This window comes from Humulus lupulus, chromosome 2 (assembly GCF_963169125.1).
Source record: "Humulus lupulus chromosome 2, drHumLupu1.1, whole genome shotgun sequence".
NCBI classification, from domain to species: domain Eukaryota; kingdom Viridiplantae; phylum Streptophyta; class Magnoliopsida; order Rosales; family Cannabaceae; genus Humulus; species Humulus lupulus.
In genome coordinates this window covers 25,413,161-25,434,626 of record NC_084794.1, presented here as the reverse complement: position 1 = coordinate 25,434,626, position 21,466 = coordinate 25,413,161, and the positions used below count along the sequence as shown (strand labels likewise).

The following is a 21,466-nucleotide window of genomic DNA, read 5'->3' as shown; positions in this document are numbered from 1 at the left end:
GATAACTGAAAAGGAAGAAATTTTCCCTATTATATGAAGTTGAAGATTGTTATTGGCAATATGAGGAGAGTAAGATTTTTCTGAAAATAAACATTAAAGGTTGAGGGGCAGTTTGATTTTGAACTGATAATTTTGATTAACTATTATTAATAGGATTTAACTTGGATATTAAAATAAAACTGGTCATCTTAAATTAGTTCATTGAAGTATTTGGCATTTCTGCCTTGTTGGATATAATGTCAAGTGCATCATTTTAATCGCAAGAGTGGTGGTTGTTGAGATTGTTAATTTTTATGGTTTAGAACTTTGGATCTTGTTTGGAGTTGACAAAGATTGTTGCTTGAAACGAAGTCTGACTCTTCCGGATATGCAACGCCCCTTCTGGGTGTGTTGAATTTTATGGTTTGGTTTTTCATTGAAATTTGGTGAAGTGAGGTTGGACTTAAACTTAGAATTAAATAGTTGCAAGTGGTGTGATTTTAGGCTAGTTATTAATCTTATGTTGACAAATTCGAGTGGAGTTGTTGTTGTTATCTAATTCAATAAATTATGCATTGAACTGCTCTTTTCTTTTGGACTCTTGTTTATTTTGCATTATACATATGTATTGCAGTTGGACCTTAGCTTAGCTCTTACTAAGGTGTACTATGGCTGTCACAAAATCTTCCCATATATCCAAAGAATGACACCTTCAATGTGGAGTCCCTCTCTGAATGATCTCTTTAATAAAATGCATCTTAATATCAGTATGCTTTCTCTTCTCATGATGGACATGATTCCGTGACAACTGAATGTCACTCTGACTATCACAAAATACTGTCATAGCTCTTTGCCGAATCCCCAATTCTTCAATCAGTCCCTTCATCCACAAAGCTTCTTTAACTGCCTCAGTTATAGCAGTATATTCTGCCTCAGTTGTAGATAAAGCTACAATTTTCTGCAATGTATCCTTCCAACTCACAGTTGTACCAAAAACAGTAAAAATGTACTCAGTAATTGATTTTCTGGTGTCCAAACAGCCAACATAATCCGAATAAACATATCCTTTAACACTGTTCAGATCATTCCAGATTTGTTTCTCTCCACCAAAAACCAAACCCTTAGTGATGGATCCCTTAATGTATCTTAAATTCCATTTAAGAGCTTGACAATGTTCCTTTCCTGGGTCTGCCATAAACCTACTCACCATGCTAAGAGCATAAGTCAAATATGGTCTTGTATAGACCATGGCATACATGACTGATCCTACAACACTAGCATAAGGAACAACTGCCATATACATCCTACAGTTCTGGCCTTTGCAGTGTTATCAATCAGCTCCCAAGTTTCATTTCTGTGTAAAGATATAATTTCCTCTCTCATTGCTTCAATCCACTCATGGCTATCCTTGCTATTCACAGCTTCCTTATATCTCAGTGGTTCTTACTCTATTTCCTCTTTAACAACATTAAGAGCATATGCAATAAGGTCTGCATATCCAAATATTTTTAGTGGCTTGATTTCCCTTCTCACTCTGTCCCTGGCTAACCTGTAGTCGTGAAGATTTTGAATTTCTTGACCTCTACTTGTACCTTCAGTAGCATCACTTCTCAATTCAGTTGTCTCCATTTGATCTCTGTCATTTGCATCGAATCTGAGAGTCTCCACCTCAACCTGAGATATTGTCTCTCAGTATTGTTCCTTTCCGAACTGTTTTATACACTCTCTTGCTTATACCCCATTTCAGACTTATTAAAAGTCACATCTCTACTTACAATGCATTTTTTAAAACCAGATTCCATGCACCAAAGTCTGTAACCTTTTACACATTCTGGATAGCCAAGAAAAATGCATTTAACAGCCCTTGGTTCCAGCTTGTCTTGTCTCATATGAGCATAACAGACACAGCCAAACACTCTCAAATTTTCATACTTTGCTGGATGTCCAGACCAAGCTTCCTCAGGAGTCTTGAATCCCAAAGCTATGGATCGGCATCTATTGATCAAATACACAGCTGTGTTGACAGCTTCTGCCCAAAACACTTTAGGTAAGCTTGCACTTAACATCATGCACCTCACCCTTACCAAAATTGTTTTGTTGAACCTTTCAGCTAGACCATTATGTTGTGGGGTTCTAGCAACAGTTTTGTGTCTAGCTATTCCTTCATTCCTGCAAAATTCAGTAAACACATTTGCATAATACTCTAGGCCATTGTCAGTTCTTAACCTTTATTGTAATGCCCTGGTTACCCCAGAACAGTTACAGTGAACGGTGGACCAAAAATTTGACCCGCTACTCGAGTCATTTGGTCAAAAATGTGCTCTAGGTGTAATTAACAGGATAAGGTGAAAAACTACTAAAAAGGAAATGGATATTTTCATTACAAACTGCTCTGCAGAGCTAATCAAAACATTTACAAGTTGTTCTCAGTACAAAGTGGTCATTACTGTTTCAAATTTACAATCCCGCCGACCTAAGCGGCAAAAATAGGGTAAACCCCCTAGTTCCTCTGAGAACGCCTTGGCCGTGGTGGTCAAGCGGCCGCATATGTACACATCACCACCTAAGCTCTCCACTCAAGGTTGGGTGAGCTTCTTTCCCTTTACCTACACCACGTAGCACCCATGAGCCAAGGCCCAGCAAGAAAACACAATAGAGCATGATATAATATCAACAATGATCATAATAATCATCCAGGACTATCAGTCCCAACAAATAGATGACTACTGCAAGAGTCACTAATACGGGGACAGCACCCTCCAGCCATGTGACGATAGGGTCACCAGGGCTTAACAGATAAGTGAGCCTTTCATAAGTTTGAACAGGATAGGTGTATGGTGATTAGTCACCAACATAACCTTCCTCATGACTTACAGTCATAAACCCTGGAACAGCGTTCCCTAGCCATGTGACAAGCAGTCACCGGGGCCATATGCCCTGGCTCTGAATAACTGGTCTTAGACCAGACAAGCGCTTATAAGTTCATCGACCTTAGGGTCGGTCCAGCGTTAATACCCCATATGAGTCATTCTTTGCTGATATCGATTAGATCTAATCTTCATTTGGCTCAGCGTTCATGACGCTATGCCATTTCTGACTCTTTAGGTCAGTGTCCCTGACTAATTAGTACATATTCAAGTACTCAACATTTGCTAGCATTTAATAGGCAATCCAAGTCCACATTTATCAATCAACATGCCTCAATAATGATCACGCATGTCACAAATACACAGGGTGCAGTTTTCTTACCTCAGATTCGAGCTAGAAAGATTAAAAGAACGACACGTGAGAACGATCAACCTTTAGTCCTTTAGCGGTTACCTAATCATAACCAAACACGAGACATCATCAATAATAATGGTCAACATAGGTTTCCACACCAATATCTAGCCTCCGGGAGATCAATCCCAACTAATCAAAGTAGTAGGAACACTCCCAAGGCCTATAGCTAAGTTCTTGGGGTCAAAACGGGCAAACGGGGTAAAAACAGGGCAAGGGCTGCGGCCCTCACACCTTGGGCCGCGGCCCCCAGAGATTCCAAAGGCAAGCGCCGCGGCGCCCAACCCAGCGCAAACAGAACCTCCTCCTTCAACATCGAGCTAGGGTCGCGACGCCCAAGAATAGGGCCGCGGCCCCCAACCCTAGGCCATTCCCAAACGCGTTTTCAACTTCTCCAAGCTTCCAAAATCATACCTAACCATCCCCAATCATCAAAGCAAAGTTCCCGAGCTTCCCAAAACACCAAAACCCTCAAAACCCAAGGTTCAAACCAACCAAAATCTCAACAATTCACAAAGTCCAATTCAAAGCTTAGAAACTCGGAAAACTCAATCGCTTGATTCCGACTCCTAGAACTCGAGATATCTTCGAAAATGCTCAAACGGTAAAACGGACTATCGAAAGGGAGAATGAAAGGTTTTCTAATCGTACGTTCTATCTGACAGCTACTTCAAGCTTAAGTAACCTCAAATAAAACCTAATGCTCGGGGTCCCGAAAATACCCTCGGGGACATTATAGTCAAAACCTCCGAAATTTCACCCTGATCTCAAATATTCCCAATTTATCATCAAATAAACATTTCTACTATCCCAAAATTGACCCCGTCATGACAAAACCGCTAATCCATTATATATGACCGTCTCATGCCAAATAGCTCGAATATATCTCCATAATAATGGAATCTCATTCACAAATCAAGTTATGCACCCAAATACACACATTCACCCTCAATGGGCCAAATTGTCAAAATAGCTTAATTATTTAAATGTGGACCCACATGCACGCATATAACATCATATCATAATATAATTCACATATACATGCATAATATCATTTAATGGCATAATTAAGCAAGTATGGCCCTCCCGGCCTACTAATCTCGCCATTAAACCATACCGGAGAATTCGGGGCATTACATTTATATTTTTCTACCAGTTTGGTTTTGAATGAGCATTTTCCATTGCTTGAATGTCTCAAATACATTATTATTATTCTTCAGAATATAAACCCAAAGCTTTCTAGAAAAATCATCAACAAAGATTAAGAAATACCTGGATCCCGACTGTGAAGGAACTCTTGTTGGCCCCCAAAGATCCGAGTGGATATAATCAAGTGTCCCCTTTGGTCTTTGCTGCCCTACACCGAACTTAACTCTGCAAGCCTTCCCATATACACAATTCTCACAGAAATCTAAGTCTTCACGCTTGTCCTTTCCCAATAGACCTTGCTTGTGTAGCTCAGCCAATCCCCTCTCACTCACATGCCCAAGCCTCATATGCCATATAGCAATTTTGTTCACCTTCTGTTTTGAAATATTTTCATCAGACTTTTCAACAGTCTTGCCTTCCAGTAAGTAAATTCCATTCTTTCTACTCCACTTCATAGCAATCATAGATCCCTTTAAAACCTTCATTATGCCATTTTCAACTTTAATCTGAAAACCCTGATCATCAAGCATTCTTACTAATATGAGATTTCTCTCTAACTCAGGTACCAGCCTAGCATCTTTCAGCATTCTTTCAATGCCATCATGAAATCTAATTTTCACATTACCTCTCCCTGTCATTTTACATGATTTATTGTCACCAAGCAGTACCTTTCCACCATCTTCTTGTCTAAAAGACTCAAACCAAGATCGATTTGGAGTCATATGGAATGAACATCCTGAATCCAGGATCCATTCATCATCCGAGGTAGAAGATGATACCAGTAATGCATCTGAGGACTCATATCCATCACTAGCCACAGAGGCATCTGCAATCTGTTTAAGCCTTTCTAGACACAACCTTCGAATATGTCCTTCCTTGTGACAGTGATAGCATTTAATAGTATTCGAATTTGATTTTCTTGATGCAGACTTGGATCTTGATCTGCCAGACTTCCCATTCTTTTGATGTTCTTTCTTTTCAGATCTCCCTCTAATAGTGAGACGTTCACCATTACTCTTAATATTAGCATCCTTCCTTTGATTCAACTCCCTTGAATTCAAAGCAGATTGGACATCATCAAGAGTCAAAGTGTCTCTTCCATACAGCAAAGTTTCTTTGAAATTCTCATAAGATTTAGGATGTGAACTCAGTAGTAACAAGGCTTGATCCTCATCTTGGCTTTGTTACTCCACTTCTCCAATCAAATAATACAGGCCATTCTCTTGCATCTCTTTCATGAATATCATGGAGCCCCTTAGGACTTTCAGAACTCCATTCTCCCATTTCAACACATAGCCTTGTTTGTCAAACTCACTTAGAGAAATAAAATTTCTCTTCAGATCTGGTACAAGCCTTACATTGTTGATGACTCTCTCAGAGTAATTTTTATCTGTTCAATGAAGTTGAAGTTTAATTTTAACAATATGAGAAGGTTAAGATGCTTCCGAGTAAAAAAAAAGAGAGAGGGACGAACGGGTTGATTTGAAAATGAAAATTTAGAAAGAATTATGTTTGGATTAAAGCTTGAAATTTTAAAAGGTTTAGTGATCATATTTGAAAAGTTGATTGAAGTATTTGTCAGTTCTCCCCCATTTGGATTATTATCAAATGCACACTCTTTTTCACATGATTGATGGTTATGCACATTGTTTCATTTTTATTTCAAATTATTGGTTTGCTTTGAAGTTGTGGTTCCAATATATATTGATGTTTTATTTTAAAATTTGGGGCACCAAGTTTGGAATAAATTTTTGGAATTTAAAAGCGGCTAGTGGTTGGATTGTAGGGTTAGTTTGTGCATTTTATGTTGTGAATTGATTGTAGAATTCTTTGATTGGTGAATTGTTTTCCATATTGAAAAGTAATTATTAGTTTTTAGTTTTGTTTCACTATTTTACTTATGTTTATTGTGTTAGGTTATCGTTGGCTGCTGGACAGGATTTCGAAATGGTTGATCCAAAGAAATTGGATTACAGATGCTCGCCTCATAGGCTTTTCTCAAATTTTTCCAATATGAATGGGGCACAGAAAGAGGTGGTAAAACAAATGGGGTTCGACACACTTTTGGGGATGAAAGATTGTACCGTTAGAAGAAATCTGATAGCATGGTTGGTGTCCAGGTTCAACGTTGAAGATGGGTGTTTGGATGTCCACGGTAAACAATTTAAGTTGGATAATAAAAATTTTACTGCTACCATGGGTGTTAAGGACGGAGTTCAAGATTTAGTGGACAGTGTTAGTGGCGATGAGCCGAATGAGAAGGGGGAAAGATTATCTATGTCAGTTCTAGAGGTTAAACTAAAAGAAAATCAATCAATCAACATGTCTTTCATTCGAGACTTCCTTTTGTTCCTTGTCTCCTCCTTTCTGATGCCAAAAAAGGGACTAAAAATTTTGCGGGAGTTCGACGATCCTATACTTGCCATAAAAGACATTGCAACTGTCTCTCAGGTTAATTGGGCCTCAATGTCATACAAGTATCTATGGAAAATCCTTCGACAGTTTCGTGCCAAACCAACCCAGTTTGTGGGAGGATGCATCTACTTCTTGCAGGTACGTTTTGTTAATAATTAGGTGATGTAATTGTTATACCATACACTAGTGTATTAAATATGTTTTGTCTTTGTACACTCTGTAGGTGTTTTATTGTCATCACATTGCGTGGAAGGAAGGCTATGTTGATAGAAGCCTCTGCCCTTTAAATTTTTGGTCCGAAGATGATTTCAAGGCCGTCCTTGATTGGGTAGAGCAGCAAGGGGGGTTTTAGTCAAACACAGTAAGTGGATGATGGATTTTTCTAGGATTAGTAATTTTTATAGTGAGTGAGTTTTTCATTTGTAATAATTAATACTTTTTTTTTTGCTATTTATTTGGTTTTGCAGATACCAATGTTAGAATTGCAGGATGGTTTGGTTGAGTTGAAGTTGCCCGCCACGATCTCATCTCTATGTACTATGGTTGCATCACTGCAGAAGAAAATGATCGATCAGGAGAATAAAATTGTTAAATTAGAATAGGGGATTCAAAGGAAAATGTCTAGGGAATTTGAAAGATTACGTAAAAGCTTGAGTCGTCCAATAAGTTCAATTGCGGCTGGTCCTGCCATTCCCGACTCCCGGAAAGAGAAGGAGCCTCACAGAGGGGATGGAAGGAAGTTCATGGACGACCCTATAGAGGGGACCCTACAGTTTAATGATGGCACAAGGTGGACGAAGGTTTGGAGTCGGAGTGACCCAATGTTGATCGAGTGTGGTGCTGGTTTTATGAATGAAGTTGAAAATTCTTTTGCAAAAGATCCCCTTTCATACAACGACAACAACGGTGTGGAAATGGAGCATGATTTGAATGATTGTCAACCTACGGCTGTACCCCCTAGTGAACACAACGATGTGGTCGAAGCAGTTATTGAACTGGCTTATTCGCAGACTAAGTCGACAGGTTCCGACAAGGACACCAAAGCAATGTTAGTACAAAAACAATTATTCAAAACAACTGCTAAACTTGGACCTATTGAGAAGGAGAGGGAAGGGGTGGACACGGGAAAAAGGAAGGAAATAGTCGTGTATAACATTATTTCTCAACCTAATATCGATGGTGGTACGTGTGATCGTGTCATTCATGAAATAGAGGACGATGACAACTTCAAGATTGATCCTGCCATTCGTAAGAGAGACGCAGAACTATGCAAAAAGGACAAGTTATTTGAGAATATGGTTGCCACATATATGGGAAGCGATGGCTACTAGGTTGGGGCATTCAAATTCAAACAACCGGTACCCGTGGCTAGTTTCCAACTCGGACTTTTCCTTTTTGATAACAGTTTGTCATTGAGGTACGTGAAACTATCACATGTAGTAGTAGGGTTTTATTTTCTAAACTTTTTAGTTATGTGAAGAGTGTCCATTTTGGTAGAGTTTGCTAACTATCCCACACTTTACTTTGCAGGGATGTTTTGGAGGATAGTCAAGTGGTAAAGTTGGAACGTTGGTACTTCAAAAGCCTCAGACCAGAAGGTCATGTGGACGTGAAGGTAAGACCTTCTGCTTATGTAAAGATAATGTCTAATTTTATGGCAAATGAGTGATTTATACTGTGTATTAATTCAATGAGGTTGAGATTGATGGTTGAACTCTCTCTTTTTACCACTTGCCAGATTATTGATGCTTTTGGGTCTGTATTACGAGGAAGATATGCAGGTGATGTTGCCCGACTTGAAGATATGAAGACTCTCATTTTGCCAACCTTTGCCCCCCATATGGTAAGGTCTAATACATATTCCTTTTGCTTCATTCAATATTGAAGCGCTCCTTGGTTGCAACTCCTGATTTTGCTTAAATGTGAACTTTCGATATAGCAACGTGGTCAGGGTGGGAAGTTTTGGGAGACTGGGAGCTTTGACTTCCTCGGTGGAGAAGTGGATGTGACAAAGTTACTAAAGAAAGTGGATAAGGTATTCACTTTTAACACTTATTCTTACCATGTTTACAATTGGATAATAAACTTGATAATTATGTGATATTCGCCCTGCTATAGATCTTAGTCGCTTTGAAGGACATGGAAAATAGTCATTGGATACTTAGTGTTTTGGACATGAAGAACAAGTTCTCATCATATTGGGACTCTATGAAGACCGGACGTTCGAAAATGCACAGGATCCATTTGCTTAGCGGAATGGTGGGTGTGTGTTTTCATCTTAATATGATTCTTCTTAAAAGCTTCCTAAGAATACATCATTTGTACTTCTTGTTATAGTTGAATAAGCTAGATGACTTGCTACTGTCGACGATGATTGATGTATATGATGGTCGACCGGTGTTCAAAGTTTTTGGTATAGTCCCCGCTCCACCACTACCCCAGCAGGATAACGGCCATGATTATGGTATTTTCATCATGCACTATATGAAGTGCATTGTATTTGGACAATCTCCTCGCACAACCTACGTAAGTGCATTAAGGATTTGTGACAATACAAAGCCAACATTTATATTAATCAATGTAATGTAACGGTTTGTTGGGTAGTAGTTGACTTGATTCTTATATTTTGCAGAAGGTTGACCATAGTGAAAGATTCCGGTTAGCAGTCAATATTCTTACATCCGAGTCAAACATGATGTGTTTGAAGGCCACACGAGATGCAGCTGATTATTACAAGACATGTTTAAGTGAAGGTAGTCCAAGCTTAAAGGAAGGTGTTTGTCTCCCCCCAAGTCATTCACCTTCCATTTCCATGCATTCAGCGAAAAAGGGAAGATGCCAACCCTGGTCTAATCCTCGTAAGAGAAAAAGAAAGCCATGAATGAGTTCCACCTCTTCCTCAGTTGTGTCTGGTAGTAGGCACTGTAGAACTAACATGTAGGAGTTCTTTATTTTTTATACCAAACATATTCTACACCCTCTCACTAAATTATTCGTTATTTTTGTAAATATTTTTTGGGAATCAATTTATGTTCAGTGGGGATGTGTTTTGTTCTCCTTGTATTGGCACATATGTGGAATTAGAATTCCAAACAGAGGACGATCTCATTATGGAAATTTTTTGTAATTAAGTGAAATGAATGTATTTTATGGTGGGGTGGAACGAGAGAGGTATACAACTAGTTTACTATCAACTATTTCAATTATAAATACCATCATTCATGGCCTTCCCAAGTACCAATTGCTATTTAAAGTTTTACTTCCTGTAAGACTACATGTTACTTTCGTCTGGAGAATACTTACCTGGTACAACAACAAAAAATACGTTCCTATTCCAAAAAAATGGCCTGGCATAGAACCAAAAATACGTGTAGTTGGACATTAATGCTACCCTTGTTATATGATCAATCATCTTCCAAGTTCACATCCACACACCATTTGCCTCAATTACGAATTATTTTTCCATTGTTCCCCCCTTTCCCACGCAAGTGGGTTAGTTTTTTTTTTTTTATGTTTTTTGGGTCCGACAACGAACTATATCTTCACCTAGTTTTCCATAAACTATTTCAATTTGACAAACCATAAGTCCAACATACCCCGAGTACCAAATGCTTTTTAAACTTTAACTTTCCGTAAGACAACATTTACCTTCGCTTCTGAGATAAGTTACCAGTTACAACACAAAAAATATGTGAATTTCCATAAATATGTGTATGTGGACATTAATGCTACCCTTCATCTTGATATATGATCATTCCTTTTGAGTTTGGTAGGAGTCTGAGCTATGTTTTTGTACAAATCATGTGGGACCCCCATAAGTACCATACCTCTTTAATTCCATCACGAGTGTTGACTCAGTATAATAAGGGGTACATGTGTATAATCCACGCCAAAGAAATTAGGGACTGTACTCGGACGAAAGAACCATGAGAATATTTTAAACGAAGATCCTCAAATCATTTAGTGCAATCTTTTGTTCACCTACCACGGATACCAAATTCATTTACCAAAAGAGGGTAGAAGACAAGTATATTTGTTGAAATCACTTTTCTATGACCACCCAGGGAGTTAGCCTGCAACTAGCAAACAGTAGTTATACTGTACGTACTACATACATGTCTCCAAGTGGCCCACCCATGCATGCAAAACAATGATTCTTGTGAGGGGTGCAAGATACTTTCTACCACTATAAAAGTCTGACGATTTGGGAAACAATCAGTGCAAGCACCATTCAACCATTGCTTTTATCTCTGCCACTAATTGAAATACGTACATCCACTAAGACATGTATTCTGAAAAGAACCCCATGGCTTCCTCAAGGAAGGATTCAAAGAAGGAGGATGAAAAGTTACACATCCAGGCTGAGTCCAACAGTCCAAAAGTTGTCCCAGAAAGCTGGGATACTACCATCGAAAATTATGTACAGTCTCTGGGGAACTCAGTACATGTCCAAGTCAGCAAACCAGCACTTGGGATCAAGTTGACAACCATCGCTCCTTATGAAGTTGATCGTAACCCCGTCGAACCGAAACTTGGGAGAGCAGAACCAGTAGATGTTCAATGTTTCATTGCAGAGCAAATATGCAAGTTCGACGAAGCAATGGAGCAGGCTCAATCCGTGCGTAAGGAAATTGAGAAGATTGGAATAAGATGGTGCACTGTGAATGGAATGCAAGATGCAGTTGACACTATGGTTCTGTGTTTCCAAGAGTTGGAGGACATAGTGGATCCTGAACTTAATGCATCAGTCATCTAATTAAGCTACTACTAATATTAATCATGTAGGTGGCTCAACTAGTAAGTTCTTTTCATGGAGTATAAAACTATGGGTATTACCTTTTGTGGTCATCGGAAGAGGGAAATTGCCATTTTAAATATACTATATACATGTCTGTGTGTGTACAAGACAAATTTGCTGGACCTTATATTTTTAAAATGATCATGCAGTGGGCACCGTATTTTATTATGTTAAGTAAATGACTTATCATTAAGCATTTAAATGTGTAGATGTCACCACCTTTTTAATCTTAAATGTCAAGTCTTACTATATATATACATATCTATGTTACCACCTTAGTGAAAATGTAATCTCACTACTCCATATCTTCAAATAAATGCTACAAATGAATCGCAAAAAAATAATGAAAATTTTTAATTGGAAGGTGTTGACGCGGTTTTTCCCAAACAGTGAAACCAGAAAATAACAAGTATAAATTATTGCTTAATGGAAAACTGAAATAAGAAAATTACTCTCAAGAACACTGGTCTTTTTTACGTGGTCCAGTGGTTAAAATTCACCTACTCCACGAGTCTATATTATTACTGTTTTTCTCTCTCAATTTTGACAGAGTCTCGGTATTACAGAATAATGGCGCCTCTTCCTGTCCAATATTCTCAACATTTATAGAGAAACTCCTTGGACAAGTTTGGGTAACCGCATGAATTAGTCATAGATTTCCATATATATATATATTACATTTATTATAAGATATTCCCATTTATATTAGGATACGATTTGATCATGAAATAAATAGATTCTTAATATCTAGGACATTAAATATCACTGGCTGCCATCATCCAAGTCTTCGGGGATCCGCGGACATGCCATATTCTCAATCTACCATGACCTGAATACACCATCGATCTTGTGTCATGGAGGTCATGTCTCGTAAATATTACAAGCTCCTACTTTTCAACTTAGGTATCCCAAGCTCGCACAATCAGCATGAGAACCATGCTGTTAATGTAAAGAATACATGGATTTATAAGCTACTCCTTCCCTGTAGTCATTCGCCAGCTATACACAATCTGAGTAAAAGACTCATGCTCGAAAGACTCATTTGGTTGAACCCAAAGTCTTTCATAATCCGCCTTGGACTCGTCCAATGAGTTCCGAGCATCATCTTTCATTCCTTGTAATGTCTTTGTCTTTTGTGCAACCTCCGCCTCCAACTGCACAATCTTCTCCTTCATTGACTTGTTCATTTCCTCCAAAAGACGTTTGTCCACATTAACTGAGAAAATCTCATACTCTTTCTCCTCCAACCTCCTCTTCAGATCGTTAGTGTAGTCGATAGGTTGTGGGGGGAGGCTTGTAATTTTAAACTGAGTGAATTCATCCCAGTCGACATCATCTAATTTCATTTTGGGCAGGTCATGGAGGAACTCAAGATTGCATGAATTGAGTGAAGATTCAGAATCCATACCCCTGCCACAAGGAAAAAAATTAGATATCAATAGTATGTAAGAGGAAAAGAAAACTTATAACCACCGATATAGGTACAGTATAATGTAAATTCAAGCTCCTCCTATACCTAAAAGTAATCTATGAAAATATATTGTTCAAAAATATGGAAGTAATATTACGTGGGCCCACCAAAGACATGAGAGAGACAGTGTCCCTTACAGCCACACGCAACATTCAGGTCAAACTTGACTAATATAAGGGTTGTAGGCCAAAAGTTAATAGTTGGTTTAATGGAATAAAAATTATACTCCAATAATCAAACCCATTTTAATATTTATATATATCACGGGTCCCACTTTTTCATTTAATCAATCATTCTTCATCTCATCAAATCATTTGGTGAAATGTCTCTTATTGCAACTTTAAATTTATGACTTATTCCTGTGTGGGGAGTGTCTGAAAATAGATTATTTTTCACCAAAAGTCAAATGTGAACTGTTTCCCCAATGAGTTTGGCATTACCCGAAACATGCTTTTCCTGAAATAGGGTACACGTAATGAGTTCGGCCTAACCACGTTCCTATTACGTGTCCAAAAGTAACTTCTGAATTGCACCACATTACTACTGATTTAGTGATATTACACTTATGCATGCCTTTCTAATTGAATAAAATATTTAAATGATGTATAATTGTCCTTATTTTTAAATGACAGTGGATTAACAAATTTAGCTTGTCCAGAAGTAACCCCATCCACGTACCCCATCATCTCCTCCTACTTGTCTTATATAAATACATATATTCATGTTTTGGAATTCATCACATCACAAACTGAAGTCAACATATTGAGGAGCTACAATGAAGCCTACAAATTCCAAAAATCCTGTAGTTTTTCGTTGTCCAAACTTTGACGAGCTAAACGTAGACCAAATGCAGTACGTGAACCACATTGCACAAGAAAACCTAGGATTTCCACCGAGCGGAGTGTTATACAGAACCAGTTATGTGTCGAGCTCCTTCGTAACACCACACTCAACTCCGACGTGCAGTCCATGAAGGGGACGTTGGAAGATATGAAGGCCAAGTTTTTGGCGTTGGAATCATCAGTTAGAAGGGACCTTGAAGCTGTGGCATGTGCCATCGAGGAACTCCGCAACGGCTATATCACCATGTACACGTTGTTTGCTCAAGCTCCAAAGCCACCAACTCAGTAGTACATTGTCTACTTGTAGAAGATGTGTTTCTAATAACTTTTGTATATCAGTAAGCGTGTAATGACTCAGAGGTTGTGTGCTTATAACCAAACCTCGATCATGGCTATGTTCTTTTGTGGGTGGCCACTCCATCTGTTTAATATCTTCTTTATAGACTACATGCCACTTTTGTCGTGTTATATTATATGTATCGTCTCTCTCTCTCTCTTTCTCTACGTATACATATATATATGTGTGTATGACTATGTATCGTGTGCCATGGACGTATATGTTTTATTATATGACATTTGTCTTCGTATGAATATATATTATCCTACAGATTTAGCGTAATAATTCACCTCTATCATAATTTGTGTTGTTACCTAACCATTTTTAATGTTGTTCGATTTACCACAATGATTATGGTTGTTATGTCCCTTCTTCTTCATTGGCTTATTGAAAATATATGGAAAAATAAATCCAAAATCAACCATGCATATAATACACCTAAGTAACTTCCTAATGGTAGAAAGACGAATAAAATTCGTACACCACTTTAAGTTACATAAAATGGCAGCTCCTCCATAGGAAACAGTAATACTATTGACTCAATTTATAAAACGAACCTTCTGCAAATTAACCAGTGTAAAACTATGTGATGTTATTAATGGAGAATGCTCATTAAAGAAGGACATGATGGACAAAAAAAATAACATAATTAATGCTATCAAATCTTCCCACAACAAATGTGGTTTCGTCATAACCAACGGGGAAATCAGCAGAAGGAGCTTCACTCCACAGGCTTCAATTATAAGTTACCAGGAAGGGCTTGTAATTTAATCAAGGTTCATTCCAGAATAAGAGTTTCACAAGTTACGGAACAAGGTAATTAAATACATTTCATGAAAATCTGGAAAATTACTACTTATTGTTTGTACCAATTGTTTATCAGTAGTCATGTAATTTTTTCACAATTTTACTTGAAACACAAAGCTTTTGGTACCTTATTCTATCATATCCCCTTTGAATATGCTTTTTGACTTGGAGTTTGTGTGGTATTGGTGAGAAAGTTTGGAGTTGGTGAAAAAGTCTCATAGATCCTATGTGTCTACGAGCATATGCTTCATCTACAGGTGAGACAAACCCAAGTGTACACTACTAGGGTTCTACCACGTACTAGAGCCCAACATATCCAAAATTGATTAAGTTGGGCGGCCATTGTTAACTTAAGTAAACCAATCTTAGTTTGTTGGGGGTGATTGTCATTACTGTGATTTTTCTTTCATTTATATGCTTATTATTTCCTTTATTTCACAATAATTGACATTATATTGTGTGATTCCATCTTTTTTTTGGCGGGAAATTTATCACCGTACTTGTCTTTCTCTTTCTATACATATATATATGTATAGATATGTATGTGAAGCTCCCTCATTGGTTCCCGACTCTCTAACCCCTTTCCAGAAAGCTTCACCATCTCAAAAACACTTTTACCCTTACCATGTCATCATCCAAGTTATGAGTCAATCTCTTTCCTAAAGAATATGAAGTGAAAAAAGAGTTGGAATCTCCAACAAAACAATTTCCTATACCATTCCCGGTGGACTTTCCCCTAACTCCATCACCACCAACTAACAACAATGAAAAGACGACCATCCCTACTCCTTCCTCAGTAACTAGTTTCGCAACAGCCTCCCGTAGTGATAATGGAAAAAAAATTCCCAAAACTAAGCCTAGGTTTTGCAGCAAGTGCAAAAATTGTATGAAGAAAGATGTGAAGATTGAGAAGCTTATGGCTTTCAAGCAAGTTGTTGGTAAGAAAGCAACGACTTTAAGGCTGAATTCAATGGATATTAAGTCTTTTCTTTTTGACCAGCGCCATATTATGGATCATGTAGGGACTATGGTGAAACGACAAGAGACAATTAGTGGTGAGTTGTGTGTTGAAGCTACGGAGGAAGGACCTACCAAGGAGATCATATTTCTTGACTGATTTTACTTTAAGATTCTCGTGACATGGGTTTTCATTTCAGTTCTTGTATAAACTAGATGATCCCATGTGTATAAGAGACAATTAGTGGTATTGTTGATTACTTTAAACACTAAGAACCAGTAGGTACTAAAGTTACCTTAAACTATAAGTTAAGGGTAATAGATGTACCTGCTATTGGTATTTTAGAAGTCATCATAGTGTGCAGCAAGAGATATATCTCCCTCAACCATCTATCGTGTAGCTAGACATTATGTAATGATGTGATGTTTATCATTTATTAATCATGTTTATGTTGATTTTGGTTGTTTACGTCCCTACAGTGAATTTGTATTTTATATGGCATGCCTGCAAAAACATGATAAACCCATTACAACTACCTTCGATCGCAGCTATATATTGATAAAAGGTATAACTAAAATGCCTGCCAAATCAAAAGCAATTATAGTAAGGGTGGTCATATGCTCAAAAAGGTTAAGTTGGAAAATGGTGGATGTGTGGGCAGTTACCTTATCATTTGTTAATGCTTGAGAAGAGTGAAGAGTTGTTCACAATCCATCCCTGTACGTACCAAAATGAAACTTACACTATAGGTAGAGACATACACGGTAAAAGTACAAAACTTATTTTAAGTAGCTTATTAACCATTGCATACCTAATCCAAAACTAAATTCCAAACCCATTGGCCAAAAAAAATGAAGTGCTGGAAAAAAATCATCTTTTTTTGGGTTGTAACTTGAAATGACATACATAGGGAGGCAGTGTTATTATAAATTGTATAGTTTAAATTTTTGTTTCTTTATTATCCCACCAATACAAAACTGAAATTTTTGTGGAGACAAAAACACCCCATTTCAAGGTGGGTACTTCAATTTTCTTAGATATATCTTCCCGCCCTTCCTATTGGTAAGTTGGGGCTATAATAATCGATACCCTCACTATTTGTATGTAATTTTCACTTTAGTTATTGCTAATTAATTGTGTTTTCTAATGTTTCTTTTACCATACAATAATTAGTGATTTAATATAAATATGTGCCCAATTTTAATTACATGTGTACATTTACTAACGAAACTGAAGTGTCTAGGGTGATAAACATAGACATTCAATTGCATTTCCAGTGAATATAAGATTGACTTAGGTTTTTCCATCAAGCCTTATTTTGTATTTGGTATTTCTTTTCATCTCTAATAATTGTTTCTTTCGTGTTCAGGAAACGAAAAAATAATTACTCAAACAACATGGCGAACGACATGTCGGAAGCACTCGCACAACTAAATATTTCGAACAAGCTTCCACAACAATTAACAAAGGAAGACATTATAAACAAACACCTACCCACGGTTGGCCACTGGGAAGATTTTTACTACAAATACTCTCAGTCAATGGGGTTTAGTGTTAGAAAAGAAGATGTCTGTTGGGACAATGAAAATAAAGAGTGTCAAAGAAAATGGGTTTGCTCTAATCAAGGGTTTAGGCAAGAAAAGTGGACAAACCTAAAGAACCGTAAGAAAAAACCTAGGGTTGTTACTCGCACAGGGTGCCTAGCACTACTGCGCGTGAAGTTCAACAAGTTCGAAAACAGTTGGGTGGTGAAAGACTTTAACCCAACGCATAATCATGACCTTGCTTTGAAGACAAATATGCAGTTCTTGAGATCTAACCATGTTGTCCCAGATTGTATGGGTGCCCAAGTAATATCAATGAGACTGTCGGGCATACGGACTTGCCACATATTGAATCACCTTGCTGCAAAAAGAGGAGGACATGAGTATGTTCCGTTCTTGAAAAAGGACCTATACAATTGGATTGGACGACAAAGAGAGTTAGAAGAGGAGGACGAAACAGATGCTGAGGGTGCCCTGGGATACTTGGAATGTCTTGGGTTATGTGACCACAATTTTTTTAAAACACACACGATAGACGCGGAGTATAGGCTCGCTGACTTATTCTGGGCCGATGGAATATCGAGAGATGACTATGGACATTTTGGGGAGATCATCGCATTTGACACAACGTACAAGAAGAATGCGTACAACAAACCCCTTCTCCTTTTTGTCGGCGTGAATCACCACTTCAGAACTGTTGTATTTGCAGTTGCATTGCTGTACGATGAGAAGGAGGACACATACATTTGGTTGTTGGAAGAATTCCTTCAATGTATGAACAACAAATTGCCTCGGGTTGTTGTCACTGATGGAGATAAAGCTATGGAAAAAGCAATAGAGAAGGTCATGCCTCATGCTATCCATCGTTTGTGTGCGTGGCACCTTCAAAAAAATGTTACCATTAATGTCCCTCACCCGATTTTCAAGACAAGGTTTAATGAGCTCCTATATCAATATTGTACAGAGGAAAAGTTTGACAAGACTTAGAGTGGCTTGGTTATAGAATTTTAGCTACAAGATAGCCAATGGGCAGCCATAACATACAAGAATAGAAGGAGTTGGGCAGAATACTTCCTACGGGGTAATTTCTTTGCGGGCCTCAGAACCACCCAAAGGTCGGAGTCGGTGAATTCTTACCTGTCACACTTCTTGACAAGCAAACTTAAACTTAAAGACCTTGTTGAACAAGTTGATAAAGCCATACAAAGCATACGCCACACGGAACGCGAAGATGACTTCATTAGCAACAACACATCGCCCCAGTTCCCTTCCAACATACTACAATAGTATTACCAGCAAGTTGCTTCAGTTTTGATGAGAAACATGTACGATAAGGTCGCACAACAAATCGACAATGCTCTTGCATACTCAATTGATTCGACAAGCGTGGAATTTGGGTGCAGGGTATTTTCCCTAACTCGTTTCCGTAGAGGACTGGTAAGAAGTTTAGTTCGCTACCTAATTGATCATGATCACTTTGAATGTAGTTGCATGCTATTCCAGTCAGAGGGAATCTCGTGTCAACATATGTTTGCAGTAATGAAGCATTTGAACCTACTCTGCATCCTGAAACCTCTGTTAAAGGAACGGTGGAGGAAGGACGCCAAAGTGAGAGGTGAATTGAGTAGCGCTCCCCATGATAGGGTCCCCCGTGATGTGTTATTATGTACCCGTTGGGGATCGTTGACATCACGGTTAAATGAAATGGGGTACTATGCCACACAACGTGATGATACATATGAAGAAGCATTAAGCGAAATGTCCCCTTTGGAGGAAAAATTTAAAACAATGTGTGGTCAGCCTAATGATGAGTCTGAATTGAGTCACGTTGTACATGGGGACCACCGATCGCAACAACAACAGAGAGTAATTGGGGATCCAGCAATTGTGAGAACGAAGGGGAGGGAACCAAACAAAACAAAATCAAAATATAAGGGCGTGGACAATGCGACCCCAAAAAAGAATAGGTGTCGCAACTATAACCAATTAGGCCATAATAGGGCGACTTGCAAAGTTGTTCCAGAAATGGACAATCAATCCATGGAGACAGAAAATCCAAGATCTTCCAACTATCCAATCTACTATACTCCGAACGTGGACCACATCAGTCAAAGTCAAAGGAGTGAATTAAGAGGAGATAATGGCACAAGCGAGCAATGGCATAGTGACCAATAGCCTAATATTTCGAAACATATTCTCAATCCCTCTACAGATTGTTACATCCCATAGTCATGCGATCAGTTTTATGCTAAGGGTTTAGAATTAGTTTGAAAAAAATTCACGAATTATGTGTAATGCTTTGTATGTCTCATTTTTTTATCAAATGTAATCTTATGGATGTCAATCCTGTTTACTAAGTTCTACCATGTGGTATGCTCTTACTATGTTTTGAAGAGTCATTTATGGATGGATTGTTATAGGAATCCTTTGTTGACACATGAATTTAAGAAAATATGTGGAAAAGATACTAGAATAATTCGTTAATAACAAAATTGAGGCATAATTAATTGAATTTGTGCTTGTAGTATGCATATATATATATATATGATGTTCCTCGTATATTTTCTTTAGTGTGGCCACATTACTACTATCATGTGAGCCTAAATTGCTTGGTATATTATTGGGCCCCACTTGTCCAAAATTAGTGAATTCTTACACAGTATGGAATAAGTTGTTCATTATCTTGCCTAGCCTATATCATCATTAGGAAGGTGAAGGCAGATAGAGATTGAGTGAAACAAGCCATTGCTTGTATTGACAATTGATGTATAGTACGTTCAATATTACAATTATGCAAAATGTATGATTGGATTGGAGACATATGAATTGATTAGTACAATTTATGCAAAAGGTATGATAGGATTGGAGAAATAAGAATTGATTAGATCTATGATTTGACAAACCAATTGACATGCTCAATGTAAAATAGTAGACAAATATGATTACTTACATCTTGCAATTAATAGTTGTCCACATATATCAAAAAATTTGTAAAAGTTAATTGCTACTATTGGAGAAATAATAGAACCATAAAAATACTCTTTATTTAAATAATGTCTTCATTAATCCATGATTTGTTACAAACATGTTTAAACCCTTAATAAACTAAAAAAAAGTCAAACAAATTGGACCACTCATCTGTAAGGTGAATTAACAATCACCACGCCATCGCACTACAACACTTCAGATCTTCATGTTCTTCTACGTCCAAGTGGGGCAACATCACCAACTATATTGTTAATTTTCTCCTTCAGGTACTCATCGTATCTACTCACTGCTTTCGCCTTAAGTTCCTCTAGTGCTTTCAACACCCTTTCATAGGCTGCCATGAACGCGACATCCCTCAGTTCTTCTAATTTCTTTGTCTTCTGTTCAAGCTCTGTTTCGAGCTGCATTATCCTAGCTTTCATGGACTCGTTATCTTTCTATAATGACCCACTACTCTAGACTTTTGGACCATTAACGAAACTATACATACAAATCCTTAATAAAACTTACATTTGCGAAAATACCATAACTTTATTGGAAACTTGTAGAAATAAGAGTTACTTTCATAAAATAAGTAGGATATGGGATCCCATTGTCTTAAAAACAAAACATAATTTAAAATAAAAGAAGTTACATAGAAAGTGCGGAAAAGATACATGTAAAACCATAAATAAAAGACTACATCCTCGAAATCGAACTCTCGACTCCTTGAATCCATTCACCATCGATACACAATCTCCAAGCATCCATGAACCTTACCGCCACTATATCCATTTTCCTGCACATATAAACAAAAAGGAATGAGCCTAATGCCCAGCAAGGAAAAATCTAACACATAGTTCATATACATGAATTTCATAAGAAACATAAAAAACTTAACATAACACTTATATCATACA

General features: G+C 37.7%; 1 protein-coding gene across 1 annotated transcript; it reads left to right on the top strand.

The window, feature by feature from the left end:
- The first annotated feature begins 17,432 nt into the window (after window positions 1–17,432).
- Window positions 17,433–18,566, top strand: LOC133814054 (protein FAR1-RELATED SEQUENCE 5-like). The gene has a single exon (XM_062247070.1). It carries the CDS (start codon window positions 17,433–17,435, stop codon window positions 18,564–18,566), a length of 1,134 nt encoding a protein of 377 aa, XP_062103054.1.
- The last annotated feature ends 2,900 nt before the right edge of the window (window positions 18,567–21,466 follow it).